This window comes from Panthera leo, chromosome B1 (assembly GCF_018350215.1).
Source record: "Panthera leo isolate Ple1 chromosome B1, P.leo_Ple1_pat1.1, whole genome shotgun sequence".
NCBI lineage: Eukaryota > Metazoa > Chordata > Mammalia > Carnivora > Felidae > Panthera > Panthera leo.
In genome coordinates, this window is record NC_056682.1 from 31,690,803 (window position 1) to 31,708,850 (window position 18,048).

General features: G+C 38.3%; 1 protein-coding gene across 3 annotated transcripts in view; it reads right to left on the reverse strand.

Annotated features, from left to right (window-relative positions):
• Positions 1 to 18,048, reverse strand: part of PPP2R2A (protein phosphatase 2 regulatory subunit Balpha) — an 85,391-nt gene that overhangs the window by 47,676 nt on the left and 19,667 nt on the right. Inside the window, exon 3 of one of the 3 annotated variants that reach the window (XM_042934519.1) lies at positions 2,063 to 2,201. The exons of the other annotated variants lie outside the window; for them this stretch is intronic. Within the exon in view, the coding sequence (XP_042790453.1) occupies positions 2,063 to 2,078 (16 nt within the window). The 5' untranslated portion in view covers positions 2,079 to 2,201. The remainder of the gene's footprint in view (positions 1 to 2,062; positions 2,202 to 18,048) is intronic. 3 annotated transcript variants of the gene reach the window in all.

Sequence of the window (18,048 nt, forward strand, 5' to 3'; positions counted from 1 at the left end):
ATCCAGCCGTGCACTGGGCTCTGCCCTGGATATAGAGCCTGCTTAAGATTCTCTCTCTCCCTCTGTCTCTGCGCCTACCCCCATCCCTGCACACGTACCCTCTCTCAAAAAAAAAAAAAAAAAAAAAAAAGTAAATTAAAAGCATGCTATTATGTCTGGACACAATCTATTATCATGATCTTTTCTCCTTTATTAGTTCAATATACCATAACACAGCAAACACTGAATTTTAGGAATGACCCCACATAGCTATTAAAATATGATTAACCCAAATTTCTTCTCAAAGGCAACTAACTACTCCCCAATGTAAGAAAGTATTTTCCTGGATAATACATCTATAAAATGCTAGTTTCTTGCTGAAGGGGTAGACTAGCTTTAGGTTACTTCCCATTATGATGCTCCTTTATCACTGTTGACCTCTAGAGGGAGCTGAAAGTTTTTGTTACCTTTTCTGAAAGGTCAGGTCCACCCCTTCCACTAAAGTGCTCTGTTCAAGATTTAAGAACATTTTATTTCGGCCTAAAAAGCAAGTGAAGTATGTGCCATCCTTTTAGGAATCTCTTGCTCCTATGAAGTAAGTAAGGCTTGACCTACTCACCTGCTCTTGGGGAAGTGGGCCCCAACCATTTCTTCCTCTCTCCCTTCCAGACCATCCTGAAGTTTTCTTGCCTACTTGGCACTGACTGGGGGTTATTACCGTAACCTGAGAGGCTGAAAGGAGGATGGCTATAAGAACTGGCGCCTAATGTTCCCCCTTGCTGACTTGTTACTTTCAGTGGAGCAGGCCAGTGTGTCGATCTTTCTCATGTCAGGGCACACACAGAATACACTGTTTGTAAGGCACGCTAGTGTAAAGATAAGATTAGGCTGTTCATGTCTGCTCAGGAACTCTAGTCAGTGAAGCACCCCCCATCCAGCTCAGCATGCACCCCACAGGAACTGAGGGATCACTGTCTTAGCATACCTGTAATACATTCTTGGGGCCGTATCTATAAGAAACCTGTGCAGGAAATGATGAGAAGTCAGACTGGACATTTCTTCACTTCACCTGCCTGTTAAGACCCTGAGGAAGTAACTAAGGCTCTTAAAGATTCAGTTTCCTCATCTTTAAATACCTATCTCACAGAGTAGCTTTGAGGGCTAAACAAGCAATACATGTAAAGAAATGAACCTTGAATCAGGCACGTGATAGGCAGGAGATGTTGGCTGGGCTTTGGGCTTTGCTGCACAAAGCAGAAGCAAGCATTGTAACCTTACCTGTTTCTAGGCTATTGAGGCCAATCTAGCTTAGGTAAAGTTCTCCAAATGGTCCAGCAAAGCTCCCTGGAGACTGAGGCTGAAGCCCAAAGTAGTAAAGTGTCATAACTGCCCTGCTTTGCTGCTTCTTTGCATATACAGATACTCTCGACCTAAGACGGGGTTACAGCCCAATAAACCCATCATAAGCTGAAGTGCACGTAAATGCACCTAACTTACCAAACATCGTAGCTCAGCCTAGCTTACCTTAAATGTGCTCAGACCATTTACATTAGCCTATAATTGGGAAAATTATCTAATTCAAAGTCTGTTTTGATAATATGTTAAATAGCTCATTAAGTTATTGAATAACTATACTGAAAGTGAAAAACAAAATGATTATATGATAGATACGGAATCACTGTTAAGCATATTCGCTGTTTACCCTTGTGATCACATGGCCAACTGGGAGCAAATACCCTACCATCTATTGCTAGCCCAGGAAAAGATCAAAATTCAACGTTCAGTTTCTAGGAATGCATATTGCCTTCGTACCATCATAAAGCTGAAAAATCGTAGGTCAAACCATCATTAAGTCAGCGACCGTCTGTACACTCAAGAAGCCTCAGGCTGCAGGTTAAGATTCTGTACTCCTAGGTCTCTGGACTAAAATATCACTTTGATTACATTATGATTTTCAACAATAAAGTAAGTGCTAACAGCCTTTTTAAACACCCTTTTTCAACCTCTGACTCAGTGAACAGGAACATGTTATGTGATAGGCTCAAAAAAGACCACTGGCTATTGATGCTCATACAGAACCTACATTGTAATGTTGCCATGAGAGTCAGGGTCCATAGGGTAATTTCCAGAGATGTGTTCTGGAACCAGTCTCCCTTCTTTTTAACTTGTTCCTGGATAATCTGATATCATGTTTGGATAAAATGGAATGGAACCATACCCTCCTGCAACAAAGAACAGAAAGATAAACAGTTGCTAATACATTTACTCTACAGGTGTGATCGTAACAAACAAGCCTTGGTGTATTTATGTTATATATAATGTTAGAATGAAGAACTTGAAACTGACCATTCTAAACCTAAAGTGACCATCTTTATTAGATGTTCACTAACTTTTAAGTGGCTCATAATTCAAACCACAAAGCAAATCACCTCATTAAAGTTGCCTTATCAAAATATAATCCAAATAGTTTCCATGGAGATTATACAGAGCAGTACTGCACAAAGCTTGTGCATCTATGTATGCATGCCTTAAGATATTTTTTAACTAGAATGGGCACCTGGTTATTAGTATCTGCCTAAAATATTTACAAACTAGGATTATTATGGCCATGCTAGAAGAACCAGAAAGCCCTTCACTGTCCATCTGTCTTGGCAGAGTCACACCCAACTCCACTTTGTTTTGACAGGATTCTTCCTGCTCACCTACAAACCCGGTACAAAGGGGAAGCCTATTTACAGAAAGAAGTTAGAGATCATTAAGGTATGTTACAGAAAATTTTACAGACTTTATTTACCCCAACGATTAAAGGGAGCTCACTGTGCCATTTTAAATACGAGTAATCCAATTAGACGTGCCTTTAGATTACTCGGACTGAAGTGAAGAGAAGTGGGAACTGGGAGAAGGGTAAGCAGAGGGAAGTCTGGAGACCAATCTGGAGTCACTCCAGAAATCGGGGTAAGCAATGACAGTGATCTGAGCCAGGACAGTGCAGTAACAGTATTATCATAAGTAGCAAACATCTAAAACGCACTTATTGTATGTTAGGTATTTAACCCTCACAACAAACCTATAAAGTTGGTTTTATTAATATCACCTGTTCCATTAACTAAACCATGGAGACACAAAGAGGGGACAGAAGTGTACAGATTTTAAAATACATTGATGAAGTATACGATGCAAGGCTTCTCAAGGCTTGATCACTGATAAGGTGTGGAGAGCTAAAGATGAAAGCAAGAAGAATAATGTCCAGGTTCTCATGGTGGTTGAATGTACTTAGGAACATTAATAGACTGATGTTTGCCTTATATCAAGTATTCTTTAATAGCGTGTAAATGGCAGGTTTAAAGAAAGAAGTTAACTTCCATTGGTCATGAATGATTTCACCAAAATTCTCAACCAAAAGGAATACATCACATACTACTACAAAAAAAAAGACATTTAGTCCAGAAAATTCTTTTTCCCCATCTTTTCCCTTTTTCATCCTTTTTCTCTCAGCTGAGGCAGGTTAGTTTGTTCAAAGTGATACTCCTGACCAGTGCAAATTATATTTGCACTGCAATTCATGGTCTCTACTAAACTTTTTAAAATAATTGTAATCATGCTTTTCCAATGATTTGAGATTTTCACATGATTCCATTCTCAAAGATGCGATTTCTTTCATGAATCTCATTGAAAAATAAAGTTCTACATTAAAGGCTTTTCTCCATTTACTTGAACTAAAGATTTATTCCTCTAATTCTGGAAACTGGTGTTTTTTATAAATCTTGTGCACTTGTTGTTTTGCTCATTTTTAGGACGGTCATTCCTTCCACAATATTTGAGTGAGCACCTACCACATGCTAGGGACTCTAGGTCAAGCTAGCATTTCTAGCTGCTGGGGGTACAAGAGTAAATAAATATCCCTGCCTTCATGGAACATACATGCTAGCGATGGAGACATAAACAAATAAATATAAAATGTATCAGGGCAGTATAAATAGAACAGAAATAAAAATAGAAAAATACAAAGACCAACAAGAGAATAAAAGTAATGAGGGTGGGGCATTATTTCAGGTAGAGTGGTCAGAGAAAGCCTCTCTGAGGAGGTAACTTAGGCAGAGACCAAACAGGGAATTAGTCATCCAAACCTGTAAAGGAAAGTATTTCAAGCAGGCAGCCTAAGTAGAAATGTTGCTATATTTGACAAGACTAATTACATAATAAGGTGGTAGAGGAGACGGAGCATTTGGCCGAGGCCAGATATACATACAGCCTCGTAGGCCATGGTAGAAGGACTGTGGCTTTGTTTTAAGAATGAGAAGAAGTCCTTGCAGAATTTCTATCTTGTTTTAAAGGGATTATCTGTTGTGCGACTGCAGCACAAAATGGGGGTGGGGGTGGGGAAGGAGAATGGTTCCTAAATTACTGCAGTAGCATAAGCAAAGATGATGATGGTCTGAGCTAAGGTGGTGGCCACAAAGATGGACAGATTCAGAACACATTCTGAAGAGAGCACTGCCAGAATTAACGGATGGATGGAGGTTATCAAAGGATGATTCCAAGGTCTAGGAACCCAGCCCAATGGAGGAAAAGCAGTGTCATTTACTGGCAAGAGACACACCAGCAAATAGCAGGTTCTGGTTAAGAAAGGAGCCAAGAATTTCATTTTTATAACTTTAGTATGGATTTCAACCACACATGCAGTAGAAATGTCACACGGGCAGCTAGATAGATTTGAGAGCAGTTTAGGGAAGGAAGGAGAGACATAAATTAAGGCATCATCGGCTAACAGAAGGCATTTAAAGACTAGATATGATTTCCTGGTGAATGATTACAGAAAACAAGAGGTGTGGCCTGAGGACTGGGCCTTGAGCTCTCCCGCACCTAGCACTAAGCTAGCTAGTAAAGGACACTGCACAGGGAACTACCAGTAAGGTAGGAAGAGCTTTTGCGGAAGCCAGGCAAAGTGTTTCTAAAAGGAGGCAGGATGAACTGTGTCCAAAAAGTGTCCAGATCAAGTAAAGTGAGGGCTGAGAAGCTTGGATTTGGTGGCATGAAGATTCTCTGTGCGATTTCAACAAAAGCGGTTTCAGTGGATTAATTGTCCTTAAAATAAAAGCTGTTTTCTGTGGCTAGCTCTGGAGTTGAGCTGTAGGAGGCTGTAATCATTGCTCTGACACTCTGAAATTTAGCTTATGAAGGACATTCTCTTCAGATCTGCCATGAACGGAGATTTTCCCTTTTGTGTATCTTGGGTTATTCTGAGAAACAGAGGGTTAAACAAACAGGACTCTGAAGCTGATTCATCATGCTTCTGAGTTGCTGACTTCCCAGCTGCCCGGATATACTAAGAGTAGAATTTTTTCAAGAAAAGTACTCGAGTGACACACTTTCAATCATTACAAGCCTGAAAATTGCCATTCTGTTATCCTGCCTATGTGAAGTTTTAGCAATTTAAGATTCTTAGGTTGTAACAGCTTTCTCCTCAGGGTTTTCTAAATGCCACTCCACTATCTTTTAGCACCGTGCTGTCCAACAAAACTTTCTACTGTAACAGAAATGTTCTATTTTGCACTGTCCAACACGGTAGCCACTAGCCACGCATAGCTATTGAGCACTTAAACTGAGGAAATGAATTTATTGTATTTTACCTAACGGATTTAACAGCCACACGTAGTGCTAGCATACAGAAGACAAATGAAATGCTCATCTGATACACCTTCCTTTGCAGGTAACTTGCTTCTTGTCAGGATACTTGAACTATTTATTTCTATACCTTAAAGTTTTGAAATCTTTGAAATCCATTAGGCTATTCCTAGGTATGGATCTCATTTATTTTGCTTGGTATGCACTTTAATTATTTGTAGAAGAATATTAAAAGACCCTATCTCATGGGGGTTGTAGAGAATTTCAAATGAGTTTCAATGTGAAAAATACTTGGTACATAGTAAGTGTTCAATAAATGTTAGCTATATATTCCCTGAGCCCTTTTGACCTGTTCTCTCTAGGAAAATTTTTACTGTTTCTCTGACTTTATCTTTTATATGTTTGCTCTGATCTCTCACTCTGAACCTTTATTATACATTGGATCTACTCTTTGTGTTTCTTATACTTATGCCTATATAATTTTCATCTCATTTTCTCCTCTGAACTGTGGGACTATTTCTAAAACCCTCTGCTACCACTCCAAAAAGTTAACAGTTAAGAAGCACAAATTTCACTTAAGAATTCTTTCCTGCTCTCTGATTTTTTTTGTTGTTGCTGTTGTTCAAGTGTTCAGGAGTCTCCTTGAGAACAGTAATTAGTTGTTTTTTAAATTGCAACATTTTCTCGTTTTTTGAAATAAGTCCCTATCACAGGAAATCACCTGCTCACACTGGTCACCTTCTTTTAGACTGAGCCTGTATGTGTCCACCTTTTCATATGTTCATCTTTATAGAGAAAGGTGTATGTTTATGTAACATTTGGGCATTGTCTTAGGTTAATCAGAAAACATTTAGAACCAAGTTCAATCCTCTAGGGTGGGGGTGTGTGTGTTCACATGGTTACTTCCTGTATTAGTTTCTCAACTGCTGCCTAACAAATTACCCCAAATTTAGCAGCTTAAAACAACAAACATGTACTCTACTCCCTCTGTTTCTGTGGATCAGGAATCTGAGTGTGGCTTAGCTGGGGGCATCCAGCTCAGGATCTTTCACAAGTCTGCAGTCAATGTGTCAGCCAGGGCCTCTATCATCTTCAAACTTGATGGTGGAAGGATCTGCTTGCAGTTCAAGTTCAAACACGTGACTGCTGGCAGTCATCAGGTCTTCACTGACTGTTGGCCAGAAACACCAGCTCCTTGCCTCATAAGCTCCACAGAGAAGCTTACAAAATGGTAGATTATTTCCCTCAGAGCAAATGAAAGAGGACAGCCCCACATGAAAGCCAAAGCCTTTTTGTAACCTAACCTCAAAAGTTTTGCCATCAAGTTAATCCATTCACTTTTGTCATACTTGGAGAAACCACCAGGTCCAGCCACACTCAAGGTCAGGGGATTAGATAAAAGACATGAATACCAGGAGGCAAGGATCATTGGGGGCAATCTTAGAGGCCGCCCGCCACACTTCCTTGGTCACCATATAGATTCAGCAGTAAGTGGTCAAGTCACAGCCCTGCAGGCCAAATAAGGTAGCTTCAGAGCAGGAAGTTTTCAACTCTATGCTTCACGGCTAGTCTCTCTCCTACAACCATGTGGAGCTAGCCCCTCTTTACAGATATTCTCCTTGGTGAGAAGCATTGAGTCACTTAGTTTTCAATCCTTGCTTCAAAGTACAAAATCTCATACCAATCAACTACCCTATGGACCACCCTTAAATTCTAGCTCAAAATAGGTCTTTCCTCATACCCCAGGATGGCTTCTCAACCACATAAATGAACACCAAGCTAACCAGAAAGAACTTCCCTCACTATATTTCTTTCTCATTTGTACCTTTTCCTGCCAAAATTCTTTTTAGTTTAGTTATGGCATGCTTCCAGGGTTTCCAAGGAGACTGAACTCTCCCATTATCTTGTTGGTCATTTCGGTGTGTGTTTGTCTGTTTTAACACATGGACTTAGATCATCATCTTCCACCGGAAGTCAACACAGCGGATTTGTTTAAGTAAAGCACTTTACACATTCTTTAAAAGACTCTGTTTTGATAAACAGGACAGGAAATGCCTGTTGGTTTTCCTACCCATGTAATTCAGTTCTATTGTTGGATAAAACAAAGATGTTTTAATCTACATCATCAATCCCCAGGAAACATCCTACTATGGTAATTTAACTAAATTTTGATGATTTCCAAAAAATGCAATGTCACCAAGCCTAGCACAGAAACACTTTAACAATATACCCATATAATCTTAAAAGGAATCAGACACACAGCTGCTCAGCAGCACAAACCACCACATCACACATGGTTGTAAAGAAGCCCCTACAACTACATGCCAGCAGTAGATACCTTGCACTGCGAAAAGAACCTAACATTAATCAAACACAAACCTTAAGTCAGAACACCAACAGCATTCTAACTCACAAACCAAAATATCCATTTTTTATTTAACAATGTAAAAAGTTTCCCTACCACGTTACTCCTTTACCCCATCCACATTCCCCTGGAAATAATTTATTTGCCCTATTTTCTTAGAATCCTAATAAACAGGTTAGGAGAACCAACAAAAACTAAATCAGATGGCAACAAATTTTCTCATCCGATGACACACTGGTATAGGGTGTACACTCTCCAGGATAATCAGACTTCAGGTTTCTTGTCCTGTGCTGATGAATATGCAAGAAACAGAATTAAGAAGGGACTTAACACAATGACATTAAGCACAAATAACATACTACTGCACGAGACCTAACCTACACAAGCAGCCAACCTGTACAGACAGGTAGGGCAGAGTGTCTGAGGGGTAAATCCTGTATCTGAGCTCTCATCAGATTTCTAGGTGATACGTTCTTAGTCAAAGAAAAGGGATTTTCAAACATCTTAGCACTCTACTTAAGGAATACAATTCCTTATAATCTCAGCAAAGTTGCAGAACACAAAATCAACACACACAACTCAACTGTGCTTCTAAACACTAACAATGAACAACCCCAAAAGGAAATCATGTAAACAAATCACTTTATGATAGCATCAAAAAGAATAAAACATTTATGAATAAATTTACTCAATAAGGTGAAAGACATATACTGAAAATTATAAAACATTGCTAAAAGAAAATTTAAAAAAAAATGGAAAGACATCCCTTGTTCACGAACTAGAAGATTTACCACTGTCAAGATATCAATACTACCCAAAGTGATCCACAGATTTAATGCAATCCCTATCAATGTCTAGGTCCATTTATTGCAGAAATAGGAAAATCAATCCTAACATTGGAATCTGAAGGGACCTGAATAGCCAAAACAATCTTGGGCAGGGGGAGGGGGGAGTTGGAGGTTTCACTCTTCCTTATTTCAAAAAACACTACAAAGCTACCATAATCAAAACAGTGTGATGCTGACATAAACGCAGACACACAGACCAATGAAACAGCATCCAGAGATAATCACTATTCTATTCTGCCTATGGTCACATGGGCCCCCACATAAGGTCAAATGCTTATTGACAACGTCTTTTCGACACCTGGTGCTAGGAAAACTAGATATCCATGTGCAAAAGAATGAAGGTTGACCTCTTATCTTACACCATTTACAAAAATTAACTTAAAATGGATCAAAGACCTAAACATTAGACATAAAATTTTAAGAAAACAGGGAAAAAGGCCTCAGGACATTGGATTTGGCAATGATTTCTTGACTATGATGCTGAAAAAAGGATAAATTGAACATCGTCAAAATAAAAACTTTTCGTGCATCAAAGGACACAAAAGTGAAAAGGCAACCCATGGAATGAGAGAAAATATGTGCAAATCATATACCTGACAAGGAATTATATCCAGAATATACATAGGACTCCTGAAACTCATCAATTAAAAAAAAAAATTAAAAATAGGCAAGGGAATTGGAAAAACATTTCTCTTAAAGGAGATATACAAACAGACAAAAACACATAAAAAGATGTGCAACATAGCCAGTCATCAGGAAAATATAAATCAAAACCACATCGAGACACCACTTCATATCCGTTAGAATGGCTATTATCAAAACCAAAAACCAAAAACCAAAAATAGTGTTGGGGAGAATGTGGAGAAATTAAAACCCATGTACACTGCTGGTGAAAATGTAAAACAGAACAGCCACTGTGGAACAGTATGGTGCTTCTCAAAAAGTTAAACACAGAATTAGCTTATGATTCAGCAATTGCACTTCTGGCTACAGACCCAAATACTCTAAGGGACTTGAATAGATATTGGAACACCAATGTTGAATAGCAGCATTATTCATGATAGCCAAAAAGTGGGAACAATCCAAATATGTATCAACAGATGATTGGATAAACAAAGTGGTATTAAATACAATGGAGGAAGGAAACTGACACAGTCTCTAACATGGATAAGCTCTGAGCGCTGTTATGGACTGAATGCTGAGTTTTTTTACCTCCTCCATTCTATATTTGTATCTTTTTTCTCCTGCAGTGAGAACCCTAGTTCCCTAATCTGTAGCTATCTTTTATCAGAATATGAAGGTGAAAACAATCTGGATCTTTGATGAAATAAGCCCAAAATTCATGTTGAAATCCTAATCCTCAGTGATATGAGGATGTGGGGCCTTTGGGAGGTGATTAGGTCATAAGGGTAGAGCCCTCATGAATGGGATTAGTGTCATTACATAAGACATCCCAAAAAGCTCTCTCACCCCTTCTGCCATATGAGGACACAGTGAGAGGACAGCCATCTGTGAACCAAGAAAGCCAGCCCTGATCAGATACAGAATCAGCTGGCACCCTGATTTTGGACTTTCCACAACTGTGAGAAATAAATTGTTTAAGCGACCCAGTCTATGGTAGTTTGTTATGGCAGACGGAACAGATTAAGGCAAGGACATTATGCTATATGAAATAAACCAGTCAAACACTGGTATATTGAAGACAAACACTGTATAATTGCACTTTTATGAGGTACCTAGAGCAATCAAATTCACAGAGACCGAAGTAGAATGGGAGTTGCCAGGAATTGGGAAACGGGAGAATGGAAGTTACTGTTTAATGGGAATGAAGTTTCAGTTTGGTAAGATAAAAAAAATTCTCAGGCACCTGGCTGGCTCAGTTGGAGAAGCATGCAACTCTTGATCTCGCAGTTCTAAATTCGAGCCCCATGTTGGGTGTAGGGATTACTTGACAATAGAATCTTAAAAAAAGTTCTGGAGATGGACGAAGGTGATGGTTGCACAATGTGCACATACTTAATGCCAATAAACTGTACACTGAAAATGATTAAAAAACAGTAAGTCTAATGTATATTTTATCACAATAAAAAAATTATTTGTTATCCCTCACAAGAAATCCCAGTATAGAGCAATTAAATGCAGGGTTAATCCACTGGTTTATCTCATCAAAGATCCAAATTCTTATCATCTTCATATTCTGACAAAAGATAGCTACAGATTTGGGAACTGAGGTTCTCACTGTAAGAGGAAAAAGATACAAATATAGGCTGGGGGAGGTAAAAAAGAACTCTCCGGTATTCAATCTAAATTGGCAGATCTGTAGAAATTAATATTTTCCTAATTCCATCACAAACTATTTTAGTCATCTGCAACAGTAGGTAGAAAACTCAGGGTCACTCTTGTTTTATCCATAAAGCCATCCCGTATTATTTTGTGCATATTCCAGATACCTAATTATTTCATCCATATTTCAAAGGTATCTCTAAAAGATAAAGGCACCATTTTTAATATAACCAAACACGATCATACCTGGGGGAAAAAAGGCAAACAGTACTTCCTTAATATCAAATATCCACGATACTGTATATGTTCAAATTTCTAATTCGTATGGAAGATAATTTTTTAAAACTTTTTTAGCTGTCTGAATTACAACACAGTAAGTTTTACAAACTACAATTGACTGATATATTTTGTAAGTCCCTTTTGAAAAAACAAGGTATTATAGTTCATCCTGTACAAACTCAAAAATTAAAAACTGCAAAATCCTTTTAATTTCCTAGCTGTCTAGAAAAAAATGACATTCCAGTAATAAAGAAAACACTTAGCACTTAAAATGGCTTCTAAATACCATTCCCTATTAAAAGAACCCAAAACTTCTTGGAAAAATATTGATTCTAAGTCTGAGGCAGAAAAGTTACACTCTTGAAACATCTTGTGTCAGAAAAATAGGGAGTGATCAAAGACTAACTTGGGCATGCAATGGGGGACACAGGAGGGACTTAATAGGTCTCTCTTACAGACCAAATTTAGGACCATTTAAGCATCAAAAGAAACAGTGGCACTAACAGATTAGGGGACATTAACAGATTAATACGCAGAATAACAAAAGAACCTGTAAATCCACAATGGTACTAAAAAAGGGAGAGAGATGGGTATTAGGAAATTCTGAGGCACCAATGTAAATACTACCTACCTCAGGCAAGGACCATCAATGAATACTTAATTAATTACAAAAAAAAAAGTTTTTGCTTTGTTTTTTTGAGAGATATGGCAACCACTACATGATCAAGTGATCAAATTAACAATCGTCAATAATGGGAAAAATTTACATGATTTGATGTTCTGCCAAGAATGTTTAACCTGGATTTTATACGAGGAAACAGCAAAATCCAGAAAGTATGGTATGTTAGAAAACAAGCTTTGACTCTTCAAAATTAACAGGATGCTTTGACTGGATCCTGGACTTAAAAAAAAAAAAAAAATTTTTAAGGACAGTTTTTGAGCCACTTGCGGAGGTTTAAATATGGACTATATAACAGAGAGCATTTATGTTAAATTTCTTGGGTATGATAATGTTATTAAGAGAAAGTCTTCTTAAGAGATTAATGCTAAGTTATTTAAGGGTAAAGCATATGCTGCTTCCAACATGTTTTCAAAAGATTTGGGGACAAGAATGCAGGTGTAAGTATGAGAGAAGAGATAAAGCAAACGTGCCAACATGCTTGTAATTGGTGAATATGATTAAATAATAGTTATAGTAGTATTTTTCAACTTCTTTGCGGGCTTAAAAATTTTCAGAATAGAGGTGGCCTAGGTGGCTCAGTCGATCAAGCGTCTGACTTCGGCTCAGGTCATGATCTCATGGTTTGTGAGTTTGAGCCCTGTGTCAGGCTCTGTGCTGACAGCTCAGAGCCTGGAATCTGCTTCAGATTCTGTGTCTCCTTCACTCTCTGCCCCTCCCCTGCTTGTGCTCTATCTCTCTCTGTCTCTCAAAAATAAACAAATGTTACAAAAAATTATAAAATTTTTTTTTCAAAATAAAAAGTTGGGACAAGGGAGAGACAGACTATAGCAGCTCTAGATATATTCTCATACATTACAGCAAAAAAAGAAAGAAAGAGAGAGAGAGAGAAAGAAAGAAAGAAAGAAAGAAAGAAAGAAAGAATGAAAGAAAGAAAGAAAGAAAAAAGCACCAGCTCTCTCTTCCTTGGGTTTCTTTTTAAAGGGCTGCGAAGCCTTTCAAAGAACCCTACCACCCCTCCACACACACCCCCCCCCCCCGCTCCTACCCCCAGCAAAGAGCTCTTCCTATATCATTGTATAGATCTAATATTATCTGTCTGACCTCATTTCATATTTAGCTTAGCTATAAAACCATGAATCCACCTACAATGACAAAAAATGTCAGACTGGACTTCTCCCACCTAGGCAGCATGAAAACCAAGATCTAAGCTGGCAAGTTCCTGCCAAACCATCACTGAGACAGATCATCTTCCCTATTGTTCTCCCATTTTGTTCTCTACAGTTATGAGTTTCTTGCTTTCTCTTTCCCTCTGTTTTGATGTGCTCATTTGTTTTGTTTCCTAAATCCCACATGAGTGAAATCATAATGTATTTGTCTTTCTCAAACTGACTTATTTCACTTAGCATTATACTTCCCAGCTCTACCCATGTTGTTGCAAATGGCAACATATATAACAGGCTATATAATGGCACTCAAAATGGGGGAGGAGGATTCTTGCCTCCTAAAAAGGAGATGTAGGCCTATCCGGTCCCACATCAAACAAGACACAAGCAAACTAAATTTGAAGACATTAGTTGTTATCATTCTGTTACTACTCTAGAACCTATGTCATTATGGATTAACCAACATTTTATCTGACAATGAAAGGTGCAGTAACATTTTTATTCTTGAACTTCCTGAAGAAAATGTCTATTATTATGTACAGATGAAGTAGGAAGGAAAGAGCAATGCACTAAGGAGTAAACAGGCCTGAGTAAAAGTTCTAACAATTACTAGCTATAACAGAGACTATCCCTGCAACTGGCCATGCCCCCTTTTCTCCTTTTAGTAAAAAAAAGAAAGGGTCTCCAGGTACCCCTGTCCCTCAGCAAAACCACATAGTGTTTTAAAGAAAATGAGAGGTTAAAGAAAATTAGAAAATTCCTTATTTTAAAAAATTAGAAAATTTCCTAATTCTGACCATGCAGACAAGAGCATACTACAACACCAAGACAGAAGAAACCTGGGATCCTGGAAAATCACTGGCAAAGGCAGCTTATCCACTCTGGACTACTCTCTACCACTGTAGGATTACAGGAGAGAGAAATTAGCTAATTTGGGGAACCACTGTATGGGTCTTTTATAGCAGCTTGGCCTATAATAAATAATAGCTTGTAGGACTCTGGGTACTTCTCTGGGCCTCATTTTACTGGTTTACAAAACTGGAGAGAATGATTATGAGCGCTATAAATTCTTTAGCATACAGTATTTTCTATTTTAAATAAAAGTATGTACATTTAGTAAAATTAAAGTCTCAAATATTTAAAAATGGAATGACATGTGAAAACACCTTGTTCAATTTACCTGCCCATTCAAAATATAATTACAAAATTCCCACTAAGTGCCAAATACTGTTATGTGCCTGCAACTATTCAAAATGCTAAGAATAAAGTGATAAAACAAAAGTTTATTCCCTTGTGCATGAAACTGAAAATATGAGAGGAAGCCTACAATATGCAAGTCAACAATAAACAAACAAGATTATTCCAAATAATGGCAAGAGTATTTGAAAAAGAAAAAAAAAGCAGAGAACACAGAGTTATCTAGGGTTAGGAGGGGAATCAGTTAATTTACACAGGGCCACACAAAAGTCTAGGTAAAGTTTATTCCAGATTTAAAAGGGCAAGTCTGAAGCCCTCAGCAAGAACAAGACGGTGTTTGTTCATGGACCACCAAGAAAGCCCAGGTGACTGGAGCTACTAGTGAGCAAGGAAAGAAAGAAAACATCTAAGGCAGGCAGAGGCAGCATGGTACTGGGCCAGCATTTGACTAGATCTAGCCCAGTGGGGCTGGGCCAGCGTTCTACTAGATCTCAGGGTCGTTAAGTTGAAACCACAATGGGTGTAGCGATCACTTAAAAATAAAATCTATAAAACAGAAAAAGTATAAAACTGTTTTATTACTAATATCAGGGGATGAGAGCTCCCCCTGAAAAACAGAGAAAAATTATTACTCCCTCTATGTCGTGGCTTCAGGAACAATGATAATTCCCAACAGAAAATTATGATCTTAGCTGCCCTGCAATCAGTAAGTGACTATAATCTTACATTCTACTTATAAATGTCTTTACTCATAAACATTTTAATTAATTAAAACCAATTTTAGGAGTAGAAATAAAACTTAAACTCATTTGCATCTAATAAAGCTAACAACTCTGATATTTTAAATACATGAGTAAATTTCACATATGCACTCACTCAACAAATATTTCATGAGCACCTACTATGTATGCCACACGTGGTGGCAAGTGCTTTATTAACAGTAAATAAAGATCCACCCTTTACAGAGCTTAACAGAATATATGTCAAAGTTTAAAAATGATAGTAATAAATTTTTAAAAATCTCACTGCTTTTGGCTGATTCCTTAATGCCTAAAACTTAGGTTTGAAAGTGCAAGTTAGTGTCTTTTAACTTGTCATCCTTTGCTGTACTTGAGGGAAAGAATTACACAGTATTTTAAAGTTTATTATATTAAAAACAAATAGTACACAACCTTAGAATTTAGATCTAAGAAAAAATCGTCTACTTTTATATAGAAAAAAAAACAAATACAAATTCTGTGAATTCTACTGTTTCATGGTAGACGAAGTGATTACCAAGTGTTCTGGGACATGAAGGAAAATCGTACTATAAACATTTTATTGATACACTTGTTAAACACAGAAATTCAAAACTCATTTCTCTCTCCCCTCTAGATCCCACTAAAATGACAATAAATGAATAAAAACAGTTTAAGACAGTAAGAACAAAGGAACATTCAGGGAAACAGCCAAAGGAAGACAACAACAAATGTGATGGGAAATGGAAAGCAGGTAACTCACAGAATAAAATAAACTGAAACCTAAGAACGTATGGAAGGAGTTGCCAAGAGAGGCAAGCAGATTCACCCTGCAGACCCTGCAAAGGGTCAAGAAAGGACGACAGTGAGGAATAAGGCTCCAAACAGGACTACCAGTTAAAACATCTGTTTAAGATGTGAGAAGCCCCATTCTCAAAGAACCACTTTAGCTTTCTGAACTGGCTGGATCAGAGAAGACAGTAGTTGGGAGCTAAGGCTGATGGTGAAGTACCACACTGAAAACAAGATTAAGTTAGAGGGCACGTACTAAAACAACGAGCTGCTCAGTCGTGTTCTTGGCTCCCAAAATATCCGCAGCCAGGCTTGAATATAAGTACCCCCCCCCCCACACCCAACCCCATACAAGCTTCCTTCTGAGACAGGACACTGGAAGTTCCCTCTCACTGAAACAGTGAGAGTCCCAGGTTTAACACCTTACTGTGAAGCTCAAGGCTGACTAGATCTGTCAGTGCTCACAGCATTTCCAATCTATTTCTCAGCTCCTCATTCTTAAATGCTATGGACAACCAAGGATTACCAGATAGTGCAGTCTGCTGACATAAATAAGAAAAAAGGAACGTGAAAGAAATGGAATGCCAAGATTAGAAAAAATTTGAAACATTAGTCTTCTCAGAGCGCCTCAGTGGCTCAGTCAGTTGGGCCTCTGACTTCGGCTCAGGTCCCAATCTCATGTTTTGTGAGTTCGAGCCCCACATCGGGCTCTGTGCTGACATCTCGAAGCCTGTAGTCAGTTTCGGATTGTGACTCCCTCTCTCTCTGTCCCTCCCCTGCTCGTGTGCTCACTCTCCCTCTCTTAAAAATAAACGACCACTAAAAAAAAATCAATCTTCTCAAAAAGAAAGGTTGCTGAAAAAGGAACAAAGGAGCTCTTAAAACATAACTGGAAATGTAAAACATCTGTGAAAGAGTTGAAAGCAAAACTGAGAATTTCTGGAACACAGAACAAAACATAAAGAGAAGAAAAAAGTTGGAGGATCGGTGTAAAAAGCCCAAGATCCATATAATAGGAGTTACAGAAAGAACAAATAAAATAGAGAAGGAAAAACCTAAAGGAAAAGAATCCACAAGGTGAAACGGCCCAAGGACAACTAGCCCAGTATCAAGGCACATCATCCAAACAGGAAAAAAGAAGAGTAAACAGCATGGCATCGGGCTTCTCAAATGCAGTGACAGACACTAGCAGACAAAAGAAATGCCTTTCAGGGTGTCTGGGTGGCTCAGTCGGTTAAGCATCTGACTCTTGATTTCAGTTCAGGTCATGAGTTCAAGCTCCACATTAGGCTCCGTGCTATAAGCTTGGGATTCTCTCTCCCTCTCTTCCGCTCGTGCGCACAACACACTCTCAAGATACGTTAAAAAAAAGAAGAAAAAACTCCTTCCAAATTCTGAGGAAAAATTATTTCCAATAACCAGCCCAACTTTGAAGTGGGAAAGTAATGTAAAGACAACTTCTCCAGGCAAGCAAAATCTCAAAGCCTGTACCACCCATGAAATCTTTCTTGTGAAATACTGGATGGTACACACCACTAAAATGAGGGAGCAAACCAAAAAAGGAAGTTATGGAATCCAGGAAAATAAGGAGATCCAACACAGAAGAAGCAAAAGGAATTCCCATGATGGTGAAGTAAATATAAGAACGAAGGAAAGGACAAGGACAACAGCTATGCAATAAACTTAGAAAAAAGCCAGGCCATATCGAAGGATAGAGCTCAAGGCAAAAGTAAAACTGATAGAACATCTGATGTACTTCAATATACTGACAGATTTAGTCACCTGTCAGAAAAGCTAAGGTGGTTTAGTGATAGATTCACAGAAAACAAAGCAAATCACTCTAGACTGAAACAACAAAATGGAGAAAACACCAGAAGGTGGGGTGTGTATGTACGTTATCTGATTCTTTTGACAATGAAGAAAATCATATTGAAAGGTGCAGAAAGAAAATAGCAGCGACAGACTAAAAACAACAAGCTAAAATCAAGGTAATTATTAACTCTGGAGAAAACAGCATAGCAGTACAGGGTATATGGACACAAGTATGTCCACTCTTATATGAGGTTCCTATGGCTACTGTAACAAATTACCACAAATT